The sequence below is a fragment of the Microcaecilia unicolor genome, chromosome 1, assembly GCF_901765095.1.
Source record: "Microcaecilia unicolor chromosome 1, aMicUni1.1, whole genome shotgun sequence".
In the NCBI taxonomy this organism is placed as follows: Eukaryota; Metazoa; Chordata; class Amphibia; order Gymnophiona; family Siphonopidae; genus Microcaecilia; species Microcaecilia unicolor.
Window position 1 is genome coordinate 714,061,390 of NC_044031.1, and position 22,715 is coordinate 714,084,104.

A 22,715-nucleotide genomic window follows, 5' to 3' on the forward strand; every position below is an offset into this window, starting at 1 on the left:
TAGTACACTCCTATCGCTATCCTTTTCCCCTTTATACGTGGAATTTCAATCCACAGTGATTCCAAAAACTGTTTTGTTTCCTGCAGAATTTTCAATCTATTTGAATCAAGGCTCTCGTTAATATACAGTGCTACCCCTCCACCAATTCGATCCACCCTATCACCACGATATAATTTGTACCCCAGTATGACAGTGTCCCACTGGTTATCCTCCTTCCTCCAGGTCTCAGAGATGCCTATTATATCTAATTTTTCATTTAGTGCAATATATTCTAACTCTCCCATCTTATTTCTTAGGCTCCTTGCATTTGCATATAGACATTTCAAACTGTTTGTTGTTCCTATTTATATCATGCTTAGTACTTGACAGTATTAATTTGCAATCTTATGTCAGATTTTTATTTAGGTACATCTGATCTACTACGGTCTCTTTTGCAACCTCGCTATCAGGATACCCTATCTTCCCTGTTTTGGTGATATCTTTGAAAGATACCTTATCCCGAACCATGCGCTTTTGAGAAACTGTCTGCCTTCCCCCCCCCCCCCCCCCTTTTTTTAGTTTAAAATCTGCTCTATCTCCTTTTTAAACGCCGATGCCAGCAGCCTGGTCCCACCCTTTCGAAATAGGCTCCCCCTTCCCCAGAATGTTGCCCAGTTCCTAACAAATCTAAAACCCTCCTCACTGCACCGTCGTTGGGACTCCAGAGCTCTGCCTGTCTCTTGGACCCTGCGCGTGGAATGGGTAGCATTTCAGAAAATGCTACCCTAGAGGATCTGGATTTGAGCTTTCTACCTAAGAGCCTAAATTTCACTTCCAGAACCTTTCTCCCACATTTTCTTATGTCATTGGTACCCACGTCTACCAAGACAGCCGATTCCTCCCCAGCACTATCTAAAATCCTATCTAGGTGACGTGTGAGGTCCGCCACCTTCACACTAGGCAGGCAAGTCACCAGGCGATCCTCACATCCACCAGCCACCCAGCTATCTATATGCCTAATGATCGAATCACCAACTACAACAGCTGTCCTAACCTTTCCCTCCCGGGCAGCACTTGGAGACATATCCTCGGTGCGAGAGGATTGTACATCCCCTGGTGGGCAGGTTCTGGCTACAGGAGTAATTCCTACTTCACCAGGGTGATGCTCTCTTTCTAGGAGACCTCTCGTCTCCAAGGTAGCACAGGGGCTACCAGACTGGAGATGGGACCTCTACAACATCCCTGTAGGTCTCCTCTATGTACCTCTCTGTCTCCCTCAGCTCCACCAAGTCTGCTACTCTAGCCTCAAGATAACGGACACATTCCCTGAGAGCTAGGAGCTTTTTGCATCGGGCACACACATATGACATCTCACCAACTGGGAGATAATCATACATGTGACACTCAGTGCAAAAGACTGGATAGCACCCCTTTCGCTGCTGGACCGCTGACTCCATCTTAGTGTTTTTGAGTTTTTCAATAATTTAAAACTTGATACAGTATTAAGGATAATTAGCCTAATATAAGTGTCTTTTAGTTTATATAGTATATTGTATGATTTAGTTAGTGTTTTCTTCTTAAATGGTAATGAAATGTATTTAAAACTCTGTAAGAGCACTCCTTGCTTGTTACCTTAATTACAATAGCTGACTATAAATGAAGAGTTGTCCTAGGGGTGGGTGGGAAGACTAAACTAGGTCCTGCAGTGCCTGTTAGATTCTATCTGTTAATACTGTGGTACAAAGTTTTTAAAACTAAGTGGAAAAGACTATGGAGATTAGTTGATAAAATTTGCTTTTTATATTTTTATTTTGCCTAACACTAACCTAAAATTCCTCCTTTAAACCCCAATCTTTAAGTTCCCAAAGCACAAAGCAAAATAGCGTTCACTTACCAGAGAAATGTTCTCTTCTCTTGGAACGTTTAATCCAGCTAGAGGTACTAGACAGGGTTGCCCTTTACTCCTTTATTATTTAATATAGCGCTTGAACCTTTGTTATTAGCCAGTCGTCAAAATCCTCTCATCCAGGGTGTAAGGATTGATCAACAAAACTTTGTTAGCTGCATATGCTGATGATGATGTACTCATTTTCACATCACCTGCCTCAATTCCACACTTATTAAAGGTAATACCAAAATATTCTGAGATCTCTGGATATAAATTAAATATTACAAAAACAGAACTACTACTTATAAATTGTGTACATTTAAAGCATGAAATTCAGCAATATAACTTGAAGTGGAATGAAAATCAAATTAAATATTTAGGAGTTTTGTTTGGCCCAACTGTAGAGGACACTCTTAACGTTAACTCTACTAATATAATTAAAATAACTGAAAACCTAACACAAAATGGTCACCATTAAGACTTAATTGGTGGGGTAGACTTGAAACTATAAAAATGATGATTGTACCAAAAATCAACTACACTCTCAGCATGTTACCAGTATTACTAAAATCAACAATTTATATAAAAAAAAATTGAATCAAAATTAACAATCTTTTTATGGGCAAACAAGACTCCAAGAATAGCCATAAAGAAATTAAAAGCTAGTCCAAGAAATGGTGGAGTAAATTTTCCTAGTTTTTATGACTATCACATGTCTTTTCTCCTGAAACAAAATTCAATATTTATACCCAAAGAGGAACTACTTAATTACCCTTCTTGGTTCTATATAGAAACTCATAAACATAAAGATGTGCCTTTACATTACCTTCCATGGTCTCAATATACTAAGTTAAATAAGAATGTTTTGTTTATAACTCTTAATACTATATTCAATGAACTTGACACTGTTGTTAAAAAGCAATTAAGGCATTCCATATTTACCCCAATATGGAACAATCCTACCTTTAAAATCAACAAAACTTGTATAAACTGGCATCTATGCATATGGTCATTAAATGATATTATAAAAGACAAAACCTAGGTTCCCTTCTCACAGCTATGCTTGAAATTTGGTATTCCTAATACCCACCACTATAAATGGATACAACTTAAGCACTGCATAACTGCTATTACTGACATTACTAAACTTTCTACTGATCTTCCTAGTGATTGGAAACCACCTGTTTTAGGTATGCACCTTAGCTTCTTTTTAGTTGAAATATATAAGAAAACTTCAGAGAGTTAAGAGGGACAAACATTCCACTGCGCTGAATTCAGCAGCTGTAGAGGGAGCAGAAACTCCAAGAGAACGGAGGACAACTTTGGAATAAATATGCTACTCCCTTGGTTTTCGCACTTTATATTAGCATATGTAATTTTATGCTTGTTATAACGGTTGGTACCTAATGTATGCCTGTTTCTTTTCCCTCAATAAAGACATTTACAAAAAATAAAAAAAGAGTTATAGGTAAAAATGGAGGGGAGGGTAGGAAGGGGGGGTCTTGGAAATATGTTGGAATAGAGAGAATAATTGTAGATAGAGCTGGAGGCTATAAGAAAAGACCTCTGGACTCATGAGCCTAAATAGTATTGCGATTTTCTAAGAAGATGAAGCAATAAGCTGGGGACTTTATTTGGTATATATATATAAACAATTACATATGCTAATATAAAGTGCGAAAACCAAGGGAGTAGCATATTTATTTCAAAGTTGTCCTTCGTCCTCTTGGAGTTTCTGCTCCCTCTACAGCTGCTGAATTCAGCGCAGTGGAATGCTTGTCCCTCTTAACTCTCTGAAGTTTTCTTATTTTGAATATAGTTGTACCTCTCACTCGTATCTATTACACCCAACATCCTTCCATTCTCTCTCGTCATCACATTCATCTCCTTACATTCACTCCCATGCACCGTATACATTTCAAGCCAAACGGAGGGTTATATACTGGGGCCTCCCAAACATCCTAACCCCAATACCCTAGGGCATCCCGGGTAGAGCATGAAATGAAAGCCACAAGGTTTTATAATATTCCCATGCAGGGGTATGTCTCGGAGAAGCATCTTTGAGCTCATAAGTGCCCAGCTCTATCATTCTGTGCTGCCACTCTGCATAGCTGGGAGGTTAGCATCCACCCAGTGACTTAGAATAACATGAAGGATCATTAAAGTGGCTAAGTGTAAGAATTTTATGCCCAATTTTATCCCTTGTACCCTTAGATTCAAATCCCATCCCAGCATGAGAAAGGTATAATCCCAAGTAATAGGTCCCACAATAGTCCACATCGCATTCATAGCACCCCTCCAGATGGCAGCTAAGGTGGGACACTCTAAGAAGCTGTGGAGCCATGTACCCACCCCCCTCCCACATTTCTCACAAGTGTCATCTTGCCACATCCCCAGTTTCTTTCCCCTTGCCTTAGTAATATATGACCTATGCAGTAGCTTAAATTGAGTTTCCTGGAGATCAGCCTGAGGGACCTCCGACCCTAGATTTGAGAAAAGATAGATAAGGGTGTCTGGAGAAATATTCTCTCCAAAGTCATTAGTCCAATCCGTCGCTAATCGATCAAGATATAGCCTAGATCTGCCTGGTCACAAAACAATCCATACCAGTTAGAGTATTAGTCTTGTATGAGATTCCCATAAGTGCTCTATCTGAATCTGTTCATGATAAGGATGTGTGGTGTGATTGTAGGAGACGGCTACAATAGTACCTAGTCTGCATATATTGTAGAAAGTGAGAATTGGGCTGGACCCATCGAGACTTCAACTGATCAAAGGATGGCATTTGGCCCCCATTTACCTGTAAGAAGTCTCCCACCGCCGAACATCCCCTGGTCTGCCACTCATGGAATCTTGCAGAGTCTATCCCTGGGAGAAATCCCTGGTTCCCCACAAATTGTAAGAAAGGTGACGCTCTTGCGCTCCCCCCTACCCTGATCCGCCACCATCTCCAGGCTCGACGCATTATGCAAAAGAAAGGTGGGAGCATCGGCCCCCCCCATCCCTGGGGTCCTCCCATGCATGATGTTAATAAAGGCGAAGGGGTGGCACCACCCTTCCATGAAATCTGGGGGTGCAAATTTAGGTGGTAATCCCATTCCCTCTCAAACCCATCTCAGTATAGCCGCAACATTGTACATATGGAGGTCTGGCAAACCCAGACCTCCCCCATCCTTGGGCAGAATTAATTTGGCATAGCTAATGCGTGCTCTGCGAGCTCGCCAGATAAATTGGCGGAGAACACTTTTGTATTGGCGCTCTTCTAAGGGTTTGACCCAAACCCAAACTCATATAAGAGTTTTGGGAAGAGCACCATCTTCACAACTGCCACCCTCCCAAAAAGGGACAGTGAGAGGTCTTTCCATCGATGACATAGATCCTTGATTAGTTCTACTTTCTGAGTAATGTTTTTCCGATACATCATCTGTGGATCAAGCCCTGTATGTATTCCTAAATATTTGATTGTTTCACGAGCAGAGCCCAGGGGAAATTCACCCCAATAATCCGGAGGATATGTGTTATTCATAACTAAAGCCTCTGATTTGTCATAGTTAATTTTTAGCCCAGAGAAACTACCAAAATGTTCAATAATTTGTACAATTTTGGGCATGTTTTGCTTGGCCTTGCTAACATAAAGAAGCATGTCATCTGCATACATGCTAATTCTGAGTTCTCTACTTCCAGCTAACACTCCCTGAATCTCCAGAGGTCCTAAGCCATATTGCCAAAGGTTCCAAGGACAACAACAAAAAAAAAAGCAGCGGTGACCAGGGGCAGCCCTGTCTAGTGCCCCTGTGCAAGTCAAAAGGCAGTGATCTCTGGCCATTTACCAAGATTTGCGCTGTAGGTCAACTGTATATGGTACGGATCCAATTTACAAACGTACCCTGAATCCCATAGCAGGGTAGCACCCAAAGTAGGTAGTCCTATGTTATCTTGTTGAACGCTTTTTCTGCGTCAAGACTGGCCACTGCACCCTCCTCTGAAGCTAAATGTTTCTTCTGTAAGGTGGCTAGTACTTTGAGTAAGTTAGTAGAGGAGTAGCGACCAGGTACAAAACCAACCTGATCCTTGTGAATAAGATCAGGTAAGATACTATTGAGTCTAGACGCCAGCACAGTGGTGACTAATTTTTGGTCTTGGTTTAATAGGGAGATAGGTCTGTAGGAGCCCAGCATCTCTCTGTCCCTCCTAGGCTTGGGAAGCACGACTACGTATACATGGTTTTGGTGTGATCCAAACTGCCCCTTTCGAACCGCTCCCATGCCCATGCGTGCCAAAGGGTCACATACCTTCGCCTGTAAGGCTACTAGGCCATCTGGACCTGGTGCTTTAGCCAGTTTGAGATTCTTAATGTCTATTAATACCTCTGCCGCTTCAATATCTTTGTTAAGATAGGCTAACTGTTCTGGAGATATCTGAGGGAGGGGCAGAGAACGGAAGAAAGTATCTCTGTTCATCGTACGGGCCAGGGGCATATAGGTCCTTACAAAATTGTTGAAAGGCGTTTAAAATATCTGTTACCTGAGTGTGGGAACGGCCTCCTTGGCCCTTTATTTTTGCAACATAGGATTTTGGGTGCTTAGGTTTCAGCAAGTGGGCCAGTAATTTTCCGGTTTTGTTTCCCCATTTATGAAGCTGATATTTATAATTAGTGATATTGGCTTGGGCCCTCTGATGTAAGAGATTATTAAGGGATTTTTTTAACCTCTAAAAGCTTGGTCTTGTTGGCTGCATTGGGCTGTTGAATGTGTTGCTTTCGATATTGTTGCAGCTCTTTCTCCGAGGACAAGCAGGCTGCTTGTTCTCACTGATGGGTTGACGTCCTCGGCAGCCCCCTCCATCGGAAAGTTTACTAGCAAAGGCCTTTGCTAGTCCTCGCGCGCCCATGCGCACCGCGCATGCGTGGCCGTCTTCCCGCCCGAAACCGGCTCGAGCCGGCCAGTCTTCTTTCGTCCGCGCTCGGTACGGTCGTGTTACGCCGTTCGTGCCCCAGAGAGTCGACCTCGCGCGTCCTTTTCGACGTGTTTTTTTGCTGTTTTTTCCTTGAAAAAGTTCGGGAAGCGCTCCGGTAGTGTTCCGGAAGACCCTTTCGGGTTTTCTGCCCTTCCCGTATTTCTCAGTTTTTGCCCCGTAAGTTTTCTTTCGTTGTCGGGGTAGGCCTCTTTTGGCCTCGGTCGAGATTTTTCTCCCTCTAAATTTTGGTGCTTCAATTTTCGCCATTTCGGCTTTTGATTTCGCCGGCGTGATTTTTCCGCCCATGACATCGAAGCCTTCCAGCGGCTTCAAGAAGTGCACCCAGTGCGCCCGGGTAATCTCGCTCACTGATAGGCACTCTGCGTGTCTTCAGTGTCTAGGGGCCCAGCACCGCCCTCAGAACTGCAGTCTGTGTTCCCTGTTACAAAGGCGGACTCAGGTAGCGAGATTAGCCCAGTGGAACGTTTTGTTCTCGGGCTCTTCGTCGGCATCGGCACCGGAGGCATCGAGTGCATCGACGTCGTCAGCGTCCGGACCATCTTCCTTGGCTGCCGCTCCATCGACTGCATCGAGGCATCGGACCTCTGCATCGGCGCCGAGGCATCGGGCGACTGCATCGACGTCGGTGGTACCGAGACTTCGTCTGCTGATGTCGTCGGACGGAGGTGCATCGTCAGGAGTGCAGGTGAGGGCTGTCCATTCCCCTGCTGGTGGCGGTGAGCCTTCGGGTGGGTCTCCTCCTACCCTGAGGGCTCCTGCGGTACAGCCCCCCCGGGATCGACCCTCTTCGGTCTCGGCCCCGAGGAAGCGACGGATGGATTCTACGTCCTCCTCGTCGGTGCCGGGGAGCTCCGGTGACATGCTTCGGAAGAAGTCGAAGAAGCATCGACACCGGTCTCCTCCCCATGTCGGCACCGAGAGCTCTGGGTCGCCGAGGGATTCGGCACCCAGCAGGCATCGGCACCGAGAGGACCGCTCACCCTCTGTTCAGGAGGTGTCGATGCGCTCCACTCTGGACAGCCCGGAACAGCCTCCTCGCCTGGAACAGGTTCTGACGTCGACGCCTGCATCGACCTCTCAGCCTTTCTCTGCAGCCGCTCTAAACGAGAGCCTCCGGGCCGTTCTCCCAGAGATTCTGGGAGAGCTGTTGCGCCCTACCCCTCCGGTACCGGCGGTGCTTGCGCCTCCGGTACCGTCGAGCGTGGCGCCGGCTGGCCCATCGCCCAGGTTGAGGTCCCCGACGTCGGTACCGCGTGCGGTGCCGACAGCGGCCACCTCCCAGGAAGGCTCCCCGACTACGTCGGCGGAGGGAGCTTCGCCGATGCGGGCGAGGGAGTCTACCTCTCGACGCCCCCACCGTGGACGGGGTTCCACCGAGTCGAGCAGGGCGAGGTTGCAGACGCAGGTTTGTGAACTTGTGTCTGACACCGAGGGTGAGGCCTCGTGGGAGGAAGAGGAGGACCCCAGATATTTCTCTGACGAGGAGTCTGAGGGTCTTCCTTCTGATCCCACTCCCTCTCCTGAGAGACAGCTTTCTCCTCCCGAGAGCCTGTCTTTTGCTTCCTTTGTCCGGGAGATGTCTACGGCCATCCCCTTCCCGGTGGTTGTGGAGGACGAGCCCAGGGCTGAAATGTTTGAGCTCCTGGACTATCCTTCTCCACCTAAGGAAGCGTCCACTGTTCCCTTGCACCATGTCCTGAAAAAGACATTGCTTGCGAACTGGACCAAGCCACTAAGTAATCCCCACATTCCCAAGAAGATTGAGTCCCAGTACCGGATCCATGGGGACCCAGAGCTGATGCGCACTCAGTTGCCTCATGACTCTGGAGTTGTGGATCTGGCCCTAAAGAAGGCTAAGAGTTCTAGGGAGCATGCTTCGGCGCCCCCGGGCAAAGACCCTAGAACCTTAGACTCCTTTGGGAGGAAGGCCTACCATTCTTCTATGCTCGTGGCCAAGATCCAGTCTTACCAGCTCTACACGAGCATACACATGCGGAACAATGTGCGGCAGTTGGCGGGCTTGGTTGATGCTCTTCCCCCTGAGCAAGCCAAGCCTTTTCAGGAGGTGGTCAGGCAGCTGAAGGCGTGCAGAAAATTCCTGGCCAGAGGAGTTTATGACACTTTTGATGTTGCGTCCAGGGCCGCTGCTCAAGGTGTGGTGATGCGCAGGCTCTCATGGCTGCGTGCCGCCGACCTGGAGAATAGACTCCAGCAGCGGATTGCGGACTCGCCTTGCCGTGCGGACAACATTTTTGGAGAAAAAGTCGAGCAGGTGGTAGAGTCTCTCCACCAGCGGGACACCGCATTCGACAAGTTCTCCCGCCGGCAGCCTTCAGCCTCTACCTCTACAGGTAGACGATTTTTCGGGGGAAGGAAGACTGGTCCCTATGCTTCTGGTAAGCGTAGGTACAATCCTCCTTCCCGACAGCCTGCGGCCCAGGCTAAGCCCCAGCGCGCTCGCTCTCGTCAGCAGCGTGCGCCTCAGCAAGGCCCCGCGGCTCCCCAGCAAAAGCAAGGGGCGAGCTTTTGACTGGCTCCAGCAGAGCATAGCCGACATCCAAGTGTCAGTGCCGGGCGACCTGCCGGTCGGGGGGAGGTTGAAAGCTTTTCACCAAAGGTGGCCTCTCATAACCTCCGATCAGTGGGTTCTCCAAATAGTCCGGCAGGGATACACCCTCAATTTGGCCTCAAAACCTCCAAATTGTCCACCGGGAGCTCAGTCTTACAGCTTCCAGCACAAGCAGGTACTTGCAGAGGAACTCTCCGCCCTTCTCAGCGCCAATGCGGTCGAGCCCGTGCCATCCGGGCAAGAAGGGCTGGGATTCTATTCCAGGTACTTCCTTGTGGAAAAGAAAACAGGGGGGATGCGTCCCATCCTAGACCTAAGGGCCCTGAACAAATATCTCGTAAAAGAAAAGTTCAGGATGCTTTCCCTGGGCACCCTTCTCCCCATGATTCAGCAAAACGATTGGCTATGCTCTCTGGACTTGAAGGATGCCTACACACACATCCCGATACTGCCAGCTCACAGACAGTATCTGCGATTTCAGTTGGGCACATGCCACTTCCAGTACTGTGTGCTACCCTTTGGGCTCGCCTCTGCGCCCAGGGTGTTCACAAAGTGCCTAGCTGTGGTAGCAGCGGCACTTCGCAGGCTGGGGGTGCACGTGTTCCCATATCTCGACGATTGGCTGGTGAAGAACGCATCCGAGGCAGGAGCCCTGCAGTCCATGCAGATGACTATTCGCCTCCTGGAGCTACTGGGGTTTGTGATAAATTATCCCAAGTCCCATCTTCTCCCAGTGCAGAAACTCGAATTCATAGGAGCCCTGCTGGATTCTCGGACAGCTCGCGCCTATCTTCCAGAGGCGAGAGCCAACAACTTGTTGTCCCTCGTCTCGCGGGTGCGTGCGTTCCAGCAGATCACAGCTCGGCAGATGTTGAGATTGCTGGGCCACATGGCCTCCACAGTTCATGTGACTCCCATGGCCCGCCTTCACATGAGATCTGCTCAATGGACCCTAGCCTCCCAGTGGTATCAGGCCGCTGGGGGTCTAGAGGACGTGATCCACCTGTCCACGAGTTTTCTCAAATCCCTGTATTGGTGGACGATTTGCTCCAATTTGACTCTGGGACGTCCCTTCCAAATTCCTCAGCCACAAAAAGTGCTGACCACGGATGCGTCTCTCCTGGGATGGGGAGCTCATGTCGATGGGCTTCACACCCAAGGAAGTTGGTCCCTCCAAGAATGCGATCTACAGATCAATCTTCTGGAGTTGCGAGCGATCTGGAACGCTCTGAAGGCTTTCAGAGATCGGCTGTCCCACCAAATTATCCAAATTCAGACAGACAACCAGGTTGCCATGTACTATGTCAACAAGCAGGGGGGCACCGGATCTCGCCCCCTGTGTCAGGAAGCCGTCAGCATGTGGCTCTGGGCCCGCCGTCTCGGCATGGTGCTCCAAGCCACATATCTGGCAGGCGGTAAACAACAGTCTGGCCGACAGACTGAGCCGGATTATGCAACCTCACGAGTGGTCGCTCAACTCCAGAGTGGTGCGCCAGATCTTCCAAGCGTGGGGCACCCCCTTGGTGGATCTCTTCGCATCTCGAGTGAACCACAAAGTCCCTCAGTTCTGTTCCAGGCTTCAGGCCCACGGCAGACTGGCATCGGATGCCTTCCTCCTGGACTGGGGGGAGGGTCTGCTATATGCTTATCCTCCCATACCTCTGGTGGGGAAGACTTTGTTGAAACTCAAGCAAGACCGAGGCACCATGATTCTGATTGCTCCTTTTTGGCCGCGTCAGATCTGGTTCCCTCTTCTTCTGGAGTTGTCCTCCGAAGAACCGTGGAGATTGGAGTGTTTTCCGACCCTCATCACACAGGACGAAGGGGCGCTTCTGCATCCCAGCCTCCGGTCCCTGGCTCTCACGGCCTGGATGTTGAGAGCGTAGATTTTGCCTCTTTGGGTCTGTCAGAGGGTGTCTCCCGTATCTTGCTTGCTTCCAGGAAAGATTCCACTAAGAGGAGTTATTTCTTTCTGTGGAGGAGGTTTGCCGTCTGGTGTGACAGCAAGGCCCTAGATCCTCGCTCTTGTCCTAAACAGACCCTGCTTGAATACCTTCTGCACTTGTCTGAGTCTGGTCTCAAGACCAACTCTGTAAGGGTTCACCTTAGTGCAATCAGTGCATACCATTACCGTGTGGAAGGTAAGCCGATCTCAGGACAGCCTTTAGTTGTTCGCTTCATGAGAGGTTTGCTTTTGTCAAAGCCCCCTGTCAAGCCTCCTACAGTGTCATGGGATCTCAATGTCGTTCTCACCCAGCTGATGAAACCTCCTTTTGAGCCACTGAATTCCTGCCATCTGAAGTACTTGACCTGGAAGGTCATTTTCTTGGTGGCAGTTACTTCAGCTCGTAGAGTCAGTGAGCTTCAGGCCCTGGTAGCCCAGGCCCCGTACACCAAATTTCATCATAACAGAGTAGTCCTCCGCACTCACCCTAAGTTCCTGCCAAAGGTTGTGTCGGAGTTCCATCTGAACCAGTCAATTGTCTTGCCAACATTTTTTCCCCGTCCTCATTCCTGCCCTGCTGAACGTCAGCTGCACACATTGGACTGCAAGAGAGCATTGGCCTTCTACCTGGAGCGGACACAGCCCACCAGACAGTCCGCCCAATTGTTTGTTTCTTTTGACCCCAATAGGAGGGGAGTGGCTGTAGGGAAACGCACCATATCCAATTGGCTAGCAGATTGCATTTCCTTCACTTACGCCCAGGCGGGGCTGGCTCTTGAGGGTCATGTCACGGCTCATAATGTTAGAGCCATGGCTGCGTCGGTAGCCCACTTGAAGTCAGCCTCCATTGAAGAAATTTGCAAAGCTGCGACGTGGTCATCTGTCCACACATTCACATCTCATTACTGCCTGCAGCAGGACACCCGACGCGACAGTCGGTTCGGGCAGTCAGTTCTTCAGAACCTGTTTGGGCTTTAGGATCCAACTCCACCCCCCGAGGGCCCTGTTTGTTCTGTTCCAGGCTGCACTCTCAGTTAGTTGGTAAATTTTTTAGGTCAATCTCATTAATGTCCTCGCCGTTGCGAGGCCCAATTGACCATGGTTGTTGTTTTGAGTGAGCCTGGGGGCTAGGGATACCCCATCAGTGAGAACAAGCAGCCTGCTTGTCCTCGGAGAAAGCGAATGCTACATACCTGTAGAAGGTATTCTCCGAGGACAGCAGGCTGATTGTTCTCACAAACCCGCCCGCCTCCCCTTTGGAGTTGAGTCTTCCCTTGAAGTGTATTGTCTTGCTACATACTGGACTGGCCGGCTCGAGCCGGTTTCGGGCGGGAAGACGGCCGCGCATGCGCGGTGCGCATGGGCGCGCGAGGACTAGCAAAGGCCTTTGCTAGTAAACTTTCCGATGGAGGGGGCTGCCGAGGACGTCAACCCATCAGTGAGAACAATCAGCCTGCTGTCCTCGGAGAATACCTTCTACAGGTATGTAGCATTCGCTTTATGCAACCTCAAAATGTCTGCATCGTGCCTTTTCCGAGTAGAGACTGTGTACGCAAGGATTTGGCCCCAAAGTACAGCCTTGCTAGCTTCCCAGAAAATGTCAGCCTCGACTTCTGCTGCATTTATTCTGGAGCTCGTATTCATCCCAGGCTTGTCGCATAAATGCACAAAAATCCTTATGATACATGACTGGGTTCATCCGCCACCATTTATCGTATGACATGTCTCCCCAATATAAGCGAAGCTGTACTGTAGAATTATCTGTGAAAGCAGGGGTGTTAATGTCTGCTCATAAGAGGCGATGAGTGCTTGGTTCTGGTATTAGTATGTAGTCTATCCGAGAGTATGACCCGTGGGCTCCGGAGTAATAGGTGAAATCTGCCTCCAGCGGGTGCAGTACTCTCCACGTGTCTATTAAATCTAGTTCTTTCAGGAGGGCGCTTAGGCCTCCATGACCGCGACTCGACCTTATGGGTGCAGTTCATGCTGGTTTGGCGTCCACCAAAGGGTCGACGATAGTGTTAAAATCCCCAGCTATAAGCGGAGTATAGTCGGCACGTTCTGCAACAAGGGATACTAACTGAGCGAAGAAAACAGGGTCAGGGATGTTTGGAGCGTAAACATTGCAGAGTAAAAACTTTTTTTCCTCTGGAGCTCCCCCGCTAATAACAAATAACGTCCCGACGGGTCCGTAATCGTATTGTGTAAGTCAAAAGCAAGGCGCTTGTGAACCAGAGTAGCCACTCCTCACTGTTTGCCTGAAAAAGAGGAGAATCCCAAGGTTCCCACTCAACCGTGTTCTCCTGCAATAAGATGTGTCTCCTGCAAGAATGCAATATGTGTGTTTGTTCTTTGTAAGTATTGCAAGATTTTTGTTCTTTTAATGGGCGAATTGATCCCTCCCACATTCCAGGTGGTAATTTTTAAGTCAGTCATATTAGCAGAGAGTAACTAAAAAGATGTTCATAACTCCTACTATTGTCAAAAAACCAGGGGGGCCTCCCAACCTCGACCCCCCCCCACCCCAGCAGCTTATGGCTGAGATCCCTACATTGGGGTAGAGAAAGCAGCAATGTAGGCCCATGGATGACTTTCCGCAAACAATCTTCTGTCCAGCTATCACTTTTACACACATTCTCATAACGCACATACCTATTCATACATTCCCCAGCAATCATACAAACTCTGCACCTCAACCAGAATCGCAGGATACAACTCTCCCCCGCCCTCTCCCCCACCATTCCCACACTTGCTAATAACAGTAAAGCTCCCTCAACAGAAGCAACCATATTTCCCCGATGTTTGCGTAGAGAGGAGCTTCTCCCAGTCCCATCGAACTACTGTAACAACACACCCATATAACCCAAATGGCATGCAATCATCATCAAAAACAACGGCATTTAAGTAACAAACAACATCTAAAGAGGCTTATTGTACCCTTAGTGTAATGCAGTGGGCGAGCCACGAGGTAGCTCGAGTCTAAGACCAGGCCCTCGGGCTCTGCGGCCACCCACATTTATCATGTTACTCAGCTGATGTGAAAGTCCAAGGTCCCGAGCCCTCGCAAAGAGAGACATCTATCCTGGACCAACATCCCGAATGAAGTGAAAATTCAGTCAAATATGGCCAGAAATAAATGCGGGTGGTAAACCACGAAGCAGCCAGCAAGTGTAACCAGGCCCTCTGACTCCTTAGTCTTTCACGATGGCTAAAGTTACTCAATAAACCTATCTGAAAGGCCAGCGACTCAGACCGTAGAGTAAGAGTGGCATTGTGCGGATGGTCTGATCTAAACTTAAACAGTCAAGTAGGATAAATGTTACCGTGCAGATGTCGAACTCTGCTGTGATCCACTTTTTACTTCACAGGCGGTAGCGATTCTATAAAGTCCTGCAGTTTCTTGGGTTCCTCAAAGCTGCTTGTTTTGATAGTGTAAGCGGACTCTTGCTGGGTATTGCATCGAGAACTGCATGCCTCGTTTGAAAAGAGTCGTGCAGTGAGGGGCAAACGCTCTCCGCTTTCCTGCCACCAGGTTAGAATAATCCTGAAAGATCTGCAGGGGTTTGCCTTCATAGCACAGGTCCTGTTTATGCTTGTCAAGCGTCATAATTTGAGCCTTATCTGCGAAGTTCAGGACCACCGTATGTGGTCGGCTCTCTGGTAACACCGTGCCTCCCAGCCGATGCGCTCACTCTATCTTGATAGGGAGGGCTGCCATCGGGAACCCCAGCTGCTCCGGGAGCCATCTGCCTACTAAAGTGGGGAGTTTGCTGTCTTTAACTGATTCCGGGACGCCCACCAACCTGATGTTATTTCGTCTGGCTCTGTTTTCTTGATCTTCAAGGCGGTTGGTAAGAGTCTTATTTTCTTCCTTGAGCACTAGCAGCTGATTTTCAGCTGAGGCCAACCAGTCCTCCGCATGGGCCACACAGTCTTCCACTTGCTGCAGGCAGGCTCCTTGAGAATCCAAACATGTCTTAATATCGTCTATTGACGATTGGAGCTTTGATAGCTTATCTTCGAGGATTGCAGCAACACTCCGGGTAAGTTCCCAAACCATCTCCTCCTGCAGTGTGACCATGGGTGTTGATGGTTCCGGCGCCATCTTGTTTTCTGCTTGCCGGTTCTGCTCTTTCACAGTGCGCGGCGTCTTTCCCGCCATACGAAGCTCTATCATCTTGCATCCAGTTAGCTAAAAGGGAGGCAAGGAAAGTTGAAGACTACCTCTGCGTGTCTATCCAGATCTCATGCCGCAAAAGGGTGTTAAATAGAGAATAACTAGGGATCCATTCGGGAGCTCTTCTCGAGGGCGTCCGTTCAGTACCTGATCATCACGTGACCCCCTTTTACCTATAACTCTTGAGCAGCATATTTAGTAGGTATGCTGGCCAAATATAAACACAAGTGTAGGCTGTATGTCAAGCAAGTTCCCCATCAAATACAACTTAAGAATCCGAGTCTGAACATCCTGCTTTGGTAATAGTGGTTAGATCAGTGACCCCCGAAGGGATTGGATGGCAGGGCGTTAAACTTCTTACCTCCTACAGATTATCAGTTTACCACTACTACTACTTAACATTTCTAGAGCGCTACTAGGGTTACGCAGCGCTGTACAAAATAAACAAGGACGGTCCCTGCTCAAATGAGCTTACAATCTAAAGAACGAAATGTCAAGTTGGGCAGTCTAGATTTCCTGGGTAGAGGTGTAGAGGTTAGGTGCCGAAGGCGACATTGAAGAGGTGGGCTTTAAGCAGAGATTTGAAGATGGGGAGGGAGGGGGCCTGACGTATGGGCTCGGGGAGTTTGTTCCACACATGGGGTGAGGCGAGGCAGAAAGGGCGGAGCCTGGAGTTGGCGGTGGTGGAGAAGGGTACTGAAAGGAGGGATTTGTCTTGAGAGCGGAGGTTACGGGTAGGAACGTAAGGGGAGATGAGGGTTGAGAGGTAAGGAGGGGCTGCAGAAAAGGGGATGGAACTCCTCTCGTATCAGGAAAAGCTAAAAACGTTAGGGCTCTTCAGCTTGGAAAACAGACAGATGAGGGGAGATATGATTGAGGTCTACAAAATCCTGAGTGGTGTAGAACGAGTAGAAGTAAATCGATTTTTTACTCGTTCCAAAAGTACAAAGTCTAGGGGACACTCGAGGAAGTTACATGGAAATACTTTTAAAACAAATAGGAGGAAATATTTTTTCACTCAACAAATAGTTAAAGCTCTGGAACTCTTTGCCGGAGGAGGCGGTAACAGTGGTTAGCGTATCTGGGTTTAAAAAAGGTTTGGACAGATTCTTGGGGGTGGCAGCTACTACTGAAAAAGGTGTGAGCAAAATCTAAATAAATAAATATTTGAGATTCTATATGGAATGTTGCTACTATTTGAGATTCTACATGGAATTTTGCTATAGTGGAGGAGTGGCCTAGTGGTTAGTTTCAGTTAAAAGATTAAGAAGGGCTGTCCTTGCCCAAGCGAAGCCTTAATGCAGAGTTCATTTAAATTAGATTTAAATGAGCTTGCTTGTATTCTTCCCCTATGATCAGAGAACAGCGCTCTGATCATAGGGTTGGAATAGTGCCTTAACCCTATGCCAGCTAGCTGGTGTTAGGGTTAATGCTCCCGTTTCCCCATCAGTTGAGCAGCCAGGCTGCCATCGTGTCCTGGGGGGGGGTCCGTAGGACCCCTGGACCCACCTCCCAAAACAAGGCCTGGTGACATAGTACCCCGCCCAAGCACCCACACCCTGTACTTATATGGTAGGGAAGCCCCACCCAGTGCATCCCAGGGTGTGCCGGGCAGGGCACCTCCATTTTGTAGGTGACACTAGCTGGAAGCGGAGGGAGTGTTGCTCCCTTCTCCAACAAGAGGTACGGGGGGGGGGGGGGGGGGGAAGAGGGTTTACCACTAGACTGCCAGGGAGGGTGTGGGGTTGTGTCAGCAGCCCACTTGGGCAACCAGGTATGTATATTTTTTGTGTGTTAGGGGAGTTAGTGGGGCTGGAGTTCCACCGAACTTCCAGCCCCCCCATGCTGTCGTGGCAAAGGGGGGGGGGGGGCAGGGGAGTTGGAGGCCTGCTGGACCTCCAGCTCTGCATGTCTTTGTGGCGGGGGAGTGGTTGGGTGCTTGTGGGGCACTAGGCCACTAGGGCCTTGTTTTGGGAAGCGGTTCCATGGATCCTATGGACCTCCAGCCCCTGTGTTTGACAGGTCTGGGCTTTTGACAACCCAGACGTGTCAAACAAGTGCGAGAGGGGTACAGTCCATCTGCACTTTCACAGGATGATCAACGCTAATAATGCGCACAAATTTGCATGTTATTAGCTTTGATCATTGGGAAGTTAATTCCCCGTGCCGTTGCAGCGTTGTTTTTAGGGCGCTATTTCTGAACAGTGCGGGGAATTGATCATCAGTGTAGAGGCTGTACTTAGACTAATCCTGTAAGCTATAGTGACTGATCCATTCCATATTTTGCTTCAGTGAAAATACCATCTTCATTTCAGACAGCATTAATCTTTGCCTTCTGAAATCTCAATGTGTTGTGATTTTAAAGAAGTCAACCAGTCATTTCTGAACCATATATTTACTCCAAAAATTGTCAGGCAGTCTCTTTTGCAATAGAGTTGGTAAAATTCCAGTCCAGCAATTGATCTGTTTGAGGTTGTACCTGAACCTTAGCTTCCCTTGTCTGCATCTGAGCCTATTTTCAGTTGTGTGTTGCTAGTTTTATAATCTTGTTTCCTTCACAGACATTAGAGCTACTGTACAGAATTACCAATGGACAGAATGTAACTGCTATAGTCAAGAAAATGCTGGATTATTTAAGGGAAAGCAAGGAAGAATATACCATTATAAATTTAACTGGCAAAATAGCTGAACTTGCTGAAAAATATCCTTCATATGAGTCACTTTTAAACAGCTTTTATGTCTTTCATTGTTTGCATTTTCCTTTTCAAGACAGACTGGAATTTCTTAAATTTATCAGTTCCGTCTCTGTAGGAAGGCCTTTGCATCGCTTTGTTTGTATTAAACTGTACTTATGTTGAAATGTACCTTGCAGTGTGTGTGTGTGTGTGATTTTAACTTATCACATGACTGAACCCTTTGAATTGTGCTGCATTTTCATATAACGGTCACATACGGAAGCAATACATGCATTCTATTTTTGAAGAATTGTTTAAGAAGAGAATCTGTGCCCAACATATACACAATGTCTGTTTGCAGCTTCTCTACCTCCCTGCCAAATTTGGGGTTGATAACAGAATCCACTTGGCAAAGCAACAGTGAACTCCAAAGATTATTTTTTTATACAAGAAAAGGGAAACAGATGCAATTCTTGTGTTTCCTTCCCCAGAAAGTATACTGACAACTTGAAATTTTAGCAGACGTTACGAGGCTCACTAGTGCTTTTCAGTGTTCAGTATACAAATTTTGTTGTTGGTGTTACTCTCTGCTCCCTAACTGGAACTGATATTAAATATAAATTGAGCCGTACTGATTTAACGTAGTAACAAGATCAGCATGGTCCATCCAATCTGCTCAGTAAAGAAGTAGGGTTGGTAACTGCTGCTTCATGCTGGTTCCGTGCCCATGCATTTGCTTAGGATTGCAACCACTACACTCCATGCTGGTTCTCCCCTCCCTCCTTCCCTTATGTGTACTGTTATAATTGCTGCTCTGTGCAGGTTACTCCCCTTATGCCAGTTATATGATGAAGGAATGTGTCTTCTTGCACTCAGTAACTTGGTGCACGTTAGGTGCCAAGTGCACACGTTTAGAATAGTAGCACTTACATATGTTGGGGGCGCCAATAACTGGCAGATGCACATGTAAGTACTATACACTATTCTGTAACATACATGCTAAAATCACTTTGTGTGTAACTGCGAGGGGTGTGGGCACATGAGCAGAGCATGAGTGGGCCATGGGCATGTCACAAAAATGAATCTATTCTGCTGATTTGGTTGTTTTCAAGAGATCTAAGCGGAGGTATTAAGAATATCTTAGCTGTGGAGATTCAAGGGTTTTAATTTCCCTGTAAGGGCTTGATTTACCTGTTCCTATGGACACAGGGTGAGAATCTTAGTGCTGGGGTAAGTGCAGAACAGGGTACTGTCAATGCCCCATAAATGTTCTTTTTCTTTCTTTAAAAAAAAAAAAAAAGAAATCGTATTAGATCTTCTATTTCCTAGCCTGTGATTAAAGAGCACTTCTGAGCAAGCTTCCCCTAGCTGAAACCACTTCCCACTTAGATTCTACAGTGAGCTTTTAAACTCATTTTATACTACTAAGATTTTAGTAGCTGCACTAGAATTTTGGGATTAGCCTCAAGATTCTATATAGCACGACTTAAGTAGCGCATACAAATCCAGTCATATTCTGTATTTGTTTGCACAGCTTAATTAGTTAACAAGCCAGTGAGTGCCAGTAGTTGTCAATTAACAAGCAATTATTGACATTAATTGGCATTAATTAGAATTTACATGGAAAACTGTTTAAGCATATTCTATAATGTGATGCACATAAATTTTAAGTTGCATTGTTGAAAAGGGATCTTGGAATGGGTGGGTTGTGGGTGTTTCTAAAATCTATGTGCGTTATAGAATACACCCAGTCCGTGCCTAATGTAGGCGTCTGGATTTACACCAAGATTTACTTGGCTTAACTGCCCCTGACTAAATTTAGTCATACGCATGGGTGCTCCGCATATTCTATAAACCACACACACATTTATGCTTATTCTATAAAGTATACTTAAAGTAATTCATACTTTATATATACTTTATAGAATACGTTTAGGTGTATTTCATTTCAATGCCAATTTTTTTTTAGGTGTGATATATAGAATCTAGTTCTAAATATTTAATGGCATTTGTAATAGAGGAGGGGGAAAAGAGTTGCTGTAGATTGGAAATTAGGTTTTCTAATCGGGTTAGTTTAAGGGCAGTAAAGATGACAAAGGTAGAACCTCTTCATCCAGAAATGATTGCAGTTGAGATGCTGTTTTGTGTGCTATGGATGAAAACTTTTGCATTGGTTTCCTGGGTTCTTCTCACATCTTCATTCAATAAATCTTTCCCCAAAAGATGAGTATGAGTGGGTTTATAATAGTGATTTTCTTTTCAGCCTCTCCCCCATTCAATTTTGAACAAACTTTTTAGAACAGTTGTTTTCTTGTGGTCTTTTTTGTTTTGTGGCAGCATGCTCACAAAGCATTGTTTTCAAATCTTTCTCAGCTCTATGAATGTTTTGTATGGAAGTGTGACAGAATGGTGTGTTTTAAGCCTATAAAATATATTATTTCCTGAAGTGTATTTCTCTAGTTTGGCCAGCAGGTGGTGCATGTTTGTTTTGAAGCTGCTGGAGAACCAAGGCTATTCTCTTTGTTTAAGCCTTTTGTAAAGGTGGTCTGCAGTATACTTTCAAACTTATTGTCTGAGCTCTAATTAGCCCAGGAACTCTTCTCATTTGTATTGTACTGGCTTTTACCCCAGTTTCAACCTAGGAAAAGAGAGAGAGAAAGCTCTTTGCTGAAGCCCTGTAAAACAGTTATATTTGATAACTGGCGAGCAGCTATATGACTTGATCTCCCCAGGTACTTTGTAAAAAGTAAACAAGTGTTTAGTTGGTGTTATAATTATCTATATTTCAGTTATCGGTTATTGTTTGCTGATTGCACATTTTTTGTTCATTGTTCAAGTTTTAAGATGGTAAACTATTTTCAGTTTATTGCCGCTTTGTTTGGACTGATAAAGAATCCTGGTGGTTTGTGTGTTGGGTCTGTGAGTGCTTTCTGGGAGTGTGGCCCCAGTAACCTAGAAATCACAGGAGATAATTTGAGAGCGGGAGTCTCGCCCAGAGGCGGTTGTGACCCAATAGGTGGGTGGAGGGTGCTAATGTAGAGCACAAGCGGCAGGTGCAGGCGGACCTGAGCTGTGCTGGGGATAGCCCCTCTAAGTGGCCATGGGGTGACCCCAGGTGGGTGGCTAATCATTTCGTGACAGGAAGGAAATGAGTTCTTAGCACTTCCCACAAGAAGGGCCCAAGACTAGGATGGCACCAGTTCATAATGGGGAGCAATAGGATGTATTGTGCAAAAAAAAAAAAAAAAATTGATGTACAAAAATATATACTTAGTTTCCTGATAATTTTCATTCCAGAAGCAGTCAGTGAGCTTGTGTTAGTGTATATTTTGGTGACTGCAAAACAAACAAACAGTAAAAAAGAAAGATTATAAGCAAAGAATCCTTGTAACTGGCCTTAACACTGTGAGCACATATTCTCCCAGCAATGAGTGGTTCATCCAGACCATGAATGTGATCTTCTCTGTGGGTGGCGATACGATGCATCCAGACATCCCAAACAACTTCTTAAGGCTTCTAGCAGAAGGTAAGGAATTATCAGAACACTGCACTGGTAATACAGTTCAATTGGTGAGAAATAACTAAGAGAGAATTCTGAGAAGGATATTGCTATGCCACATGTTCAGCATGTTATTATTAGTTCCAGTACAGAAGTGTTATGTTAAAGATTTGTATCCTGCTAAATCCTTACAAGCCAGGTTCAAAGTGTTTAACAATACAAAGAAGTTACAGCCTCAAATGCCATAAATTATAAAACTACAAAATCAAGATTTGATGTGCTTAACATAGGTCTTCGATTTCTTTCAGAACATAGTATAATTAGAAATTTTAATTAATATTTAGTGGTAAAGAATTCCAGACTTTTTGTTTTTTTGTTACATTTGTACCCCGCGCTTTCCCACTCATGGCAGGCTCAGTGCGGCTTACATGGGGCAATGGAGGGTTAAGTGACTTGCCCAGAGTCACAAGGAGCTGCCTGTGCCTGAAGTGGGACTCGAACTCAGTTCCTCAGTTCCCCAGGACCAAAGTCCACCACCCTAACCACTAGGCCACTCCTCCACTCCACAATAGAAAAATTACTTTTCATGAATAGACTTGGATTTCACAAGTCCATTCAAAAAAAAAAAAAAAATCATTATCTCGGCTGGTTTTGAAAGAATCTAAGAGTTGATGTGTGGCTGGAAAATTTACTGGCTCATGTCCATTCAAAGTTTTGAAGGTCAGAGACCACAACTTAAATAAAATACACATTTCAACAGGGAGCCAGTGAAGGTCTATAAACAAAGGAGTCACATGATTGTATCTAGTTTTCTTATGTAACAGTCTAGCTACTGTGTTTTAATCAAACAAAGTTTTTTCTTAAGTTTCAATGAGGTACCAGAATAAAGGGAATTACAGTAATCTACCTGAAATAGAACAGTTGATCTCATTTTCAAAGCACTTACACTTACAAGTTTCTATGCAACTTTGTAAGTCTAAGGGCTTCCTTTATTCAGATGTGTGGC

The 22,715-nt window shown here is 46.4% G+C and overlaps 1 protein-coding gene across 3 annotated transcripts in view; it reads left to right on the plus strand.

Moving 5' to 3' along the window:
- Positions 1-22,715, plus strand: part of AP4E1 (adaptor related protein complex 4 subunit epsilon 1) — a 150,936-nt gene that overhangs the window by 59,013 nt on the left and 69,208 nt on the right. For all 3 annotated transcript variants that reach the window (XM_030189418.1, XM_030189430.1, XM_030189424.1), the window contains 2 exons: positions 18,097-18,236; positions 21,624-21,736. In XM_030189418.1, the coding sequence (XP_030045278.1) occupies positions 18,097-18,236; positions 21,624-21,736 (253 nt within the window). The remainder of the gene's footprint in view (positions 1-18,096; positions 18,237-21,623; positions 21,737-22,715) is intronic.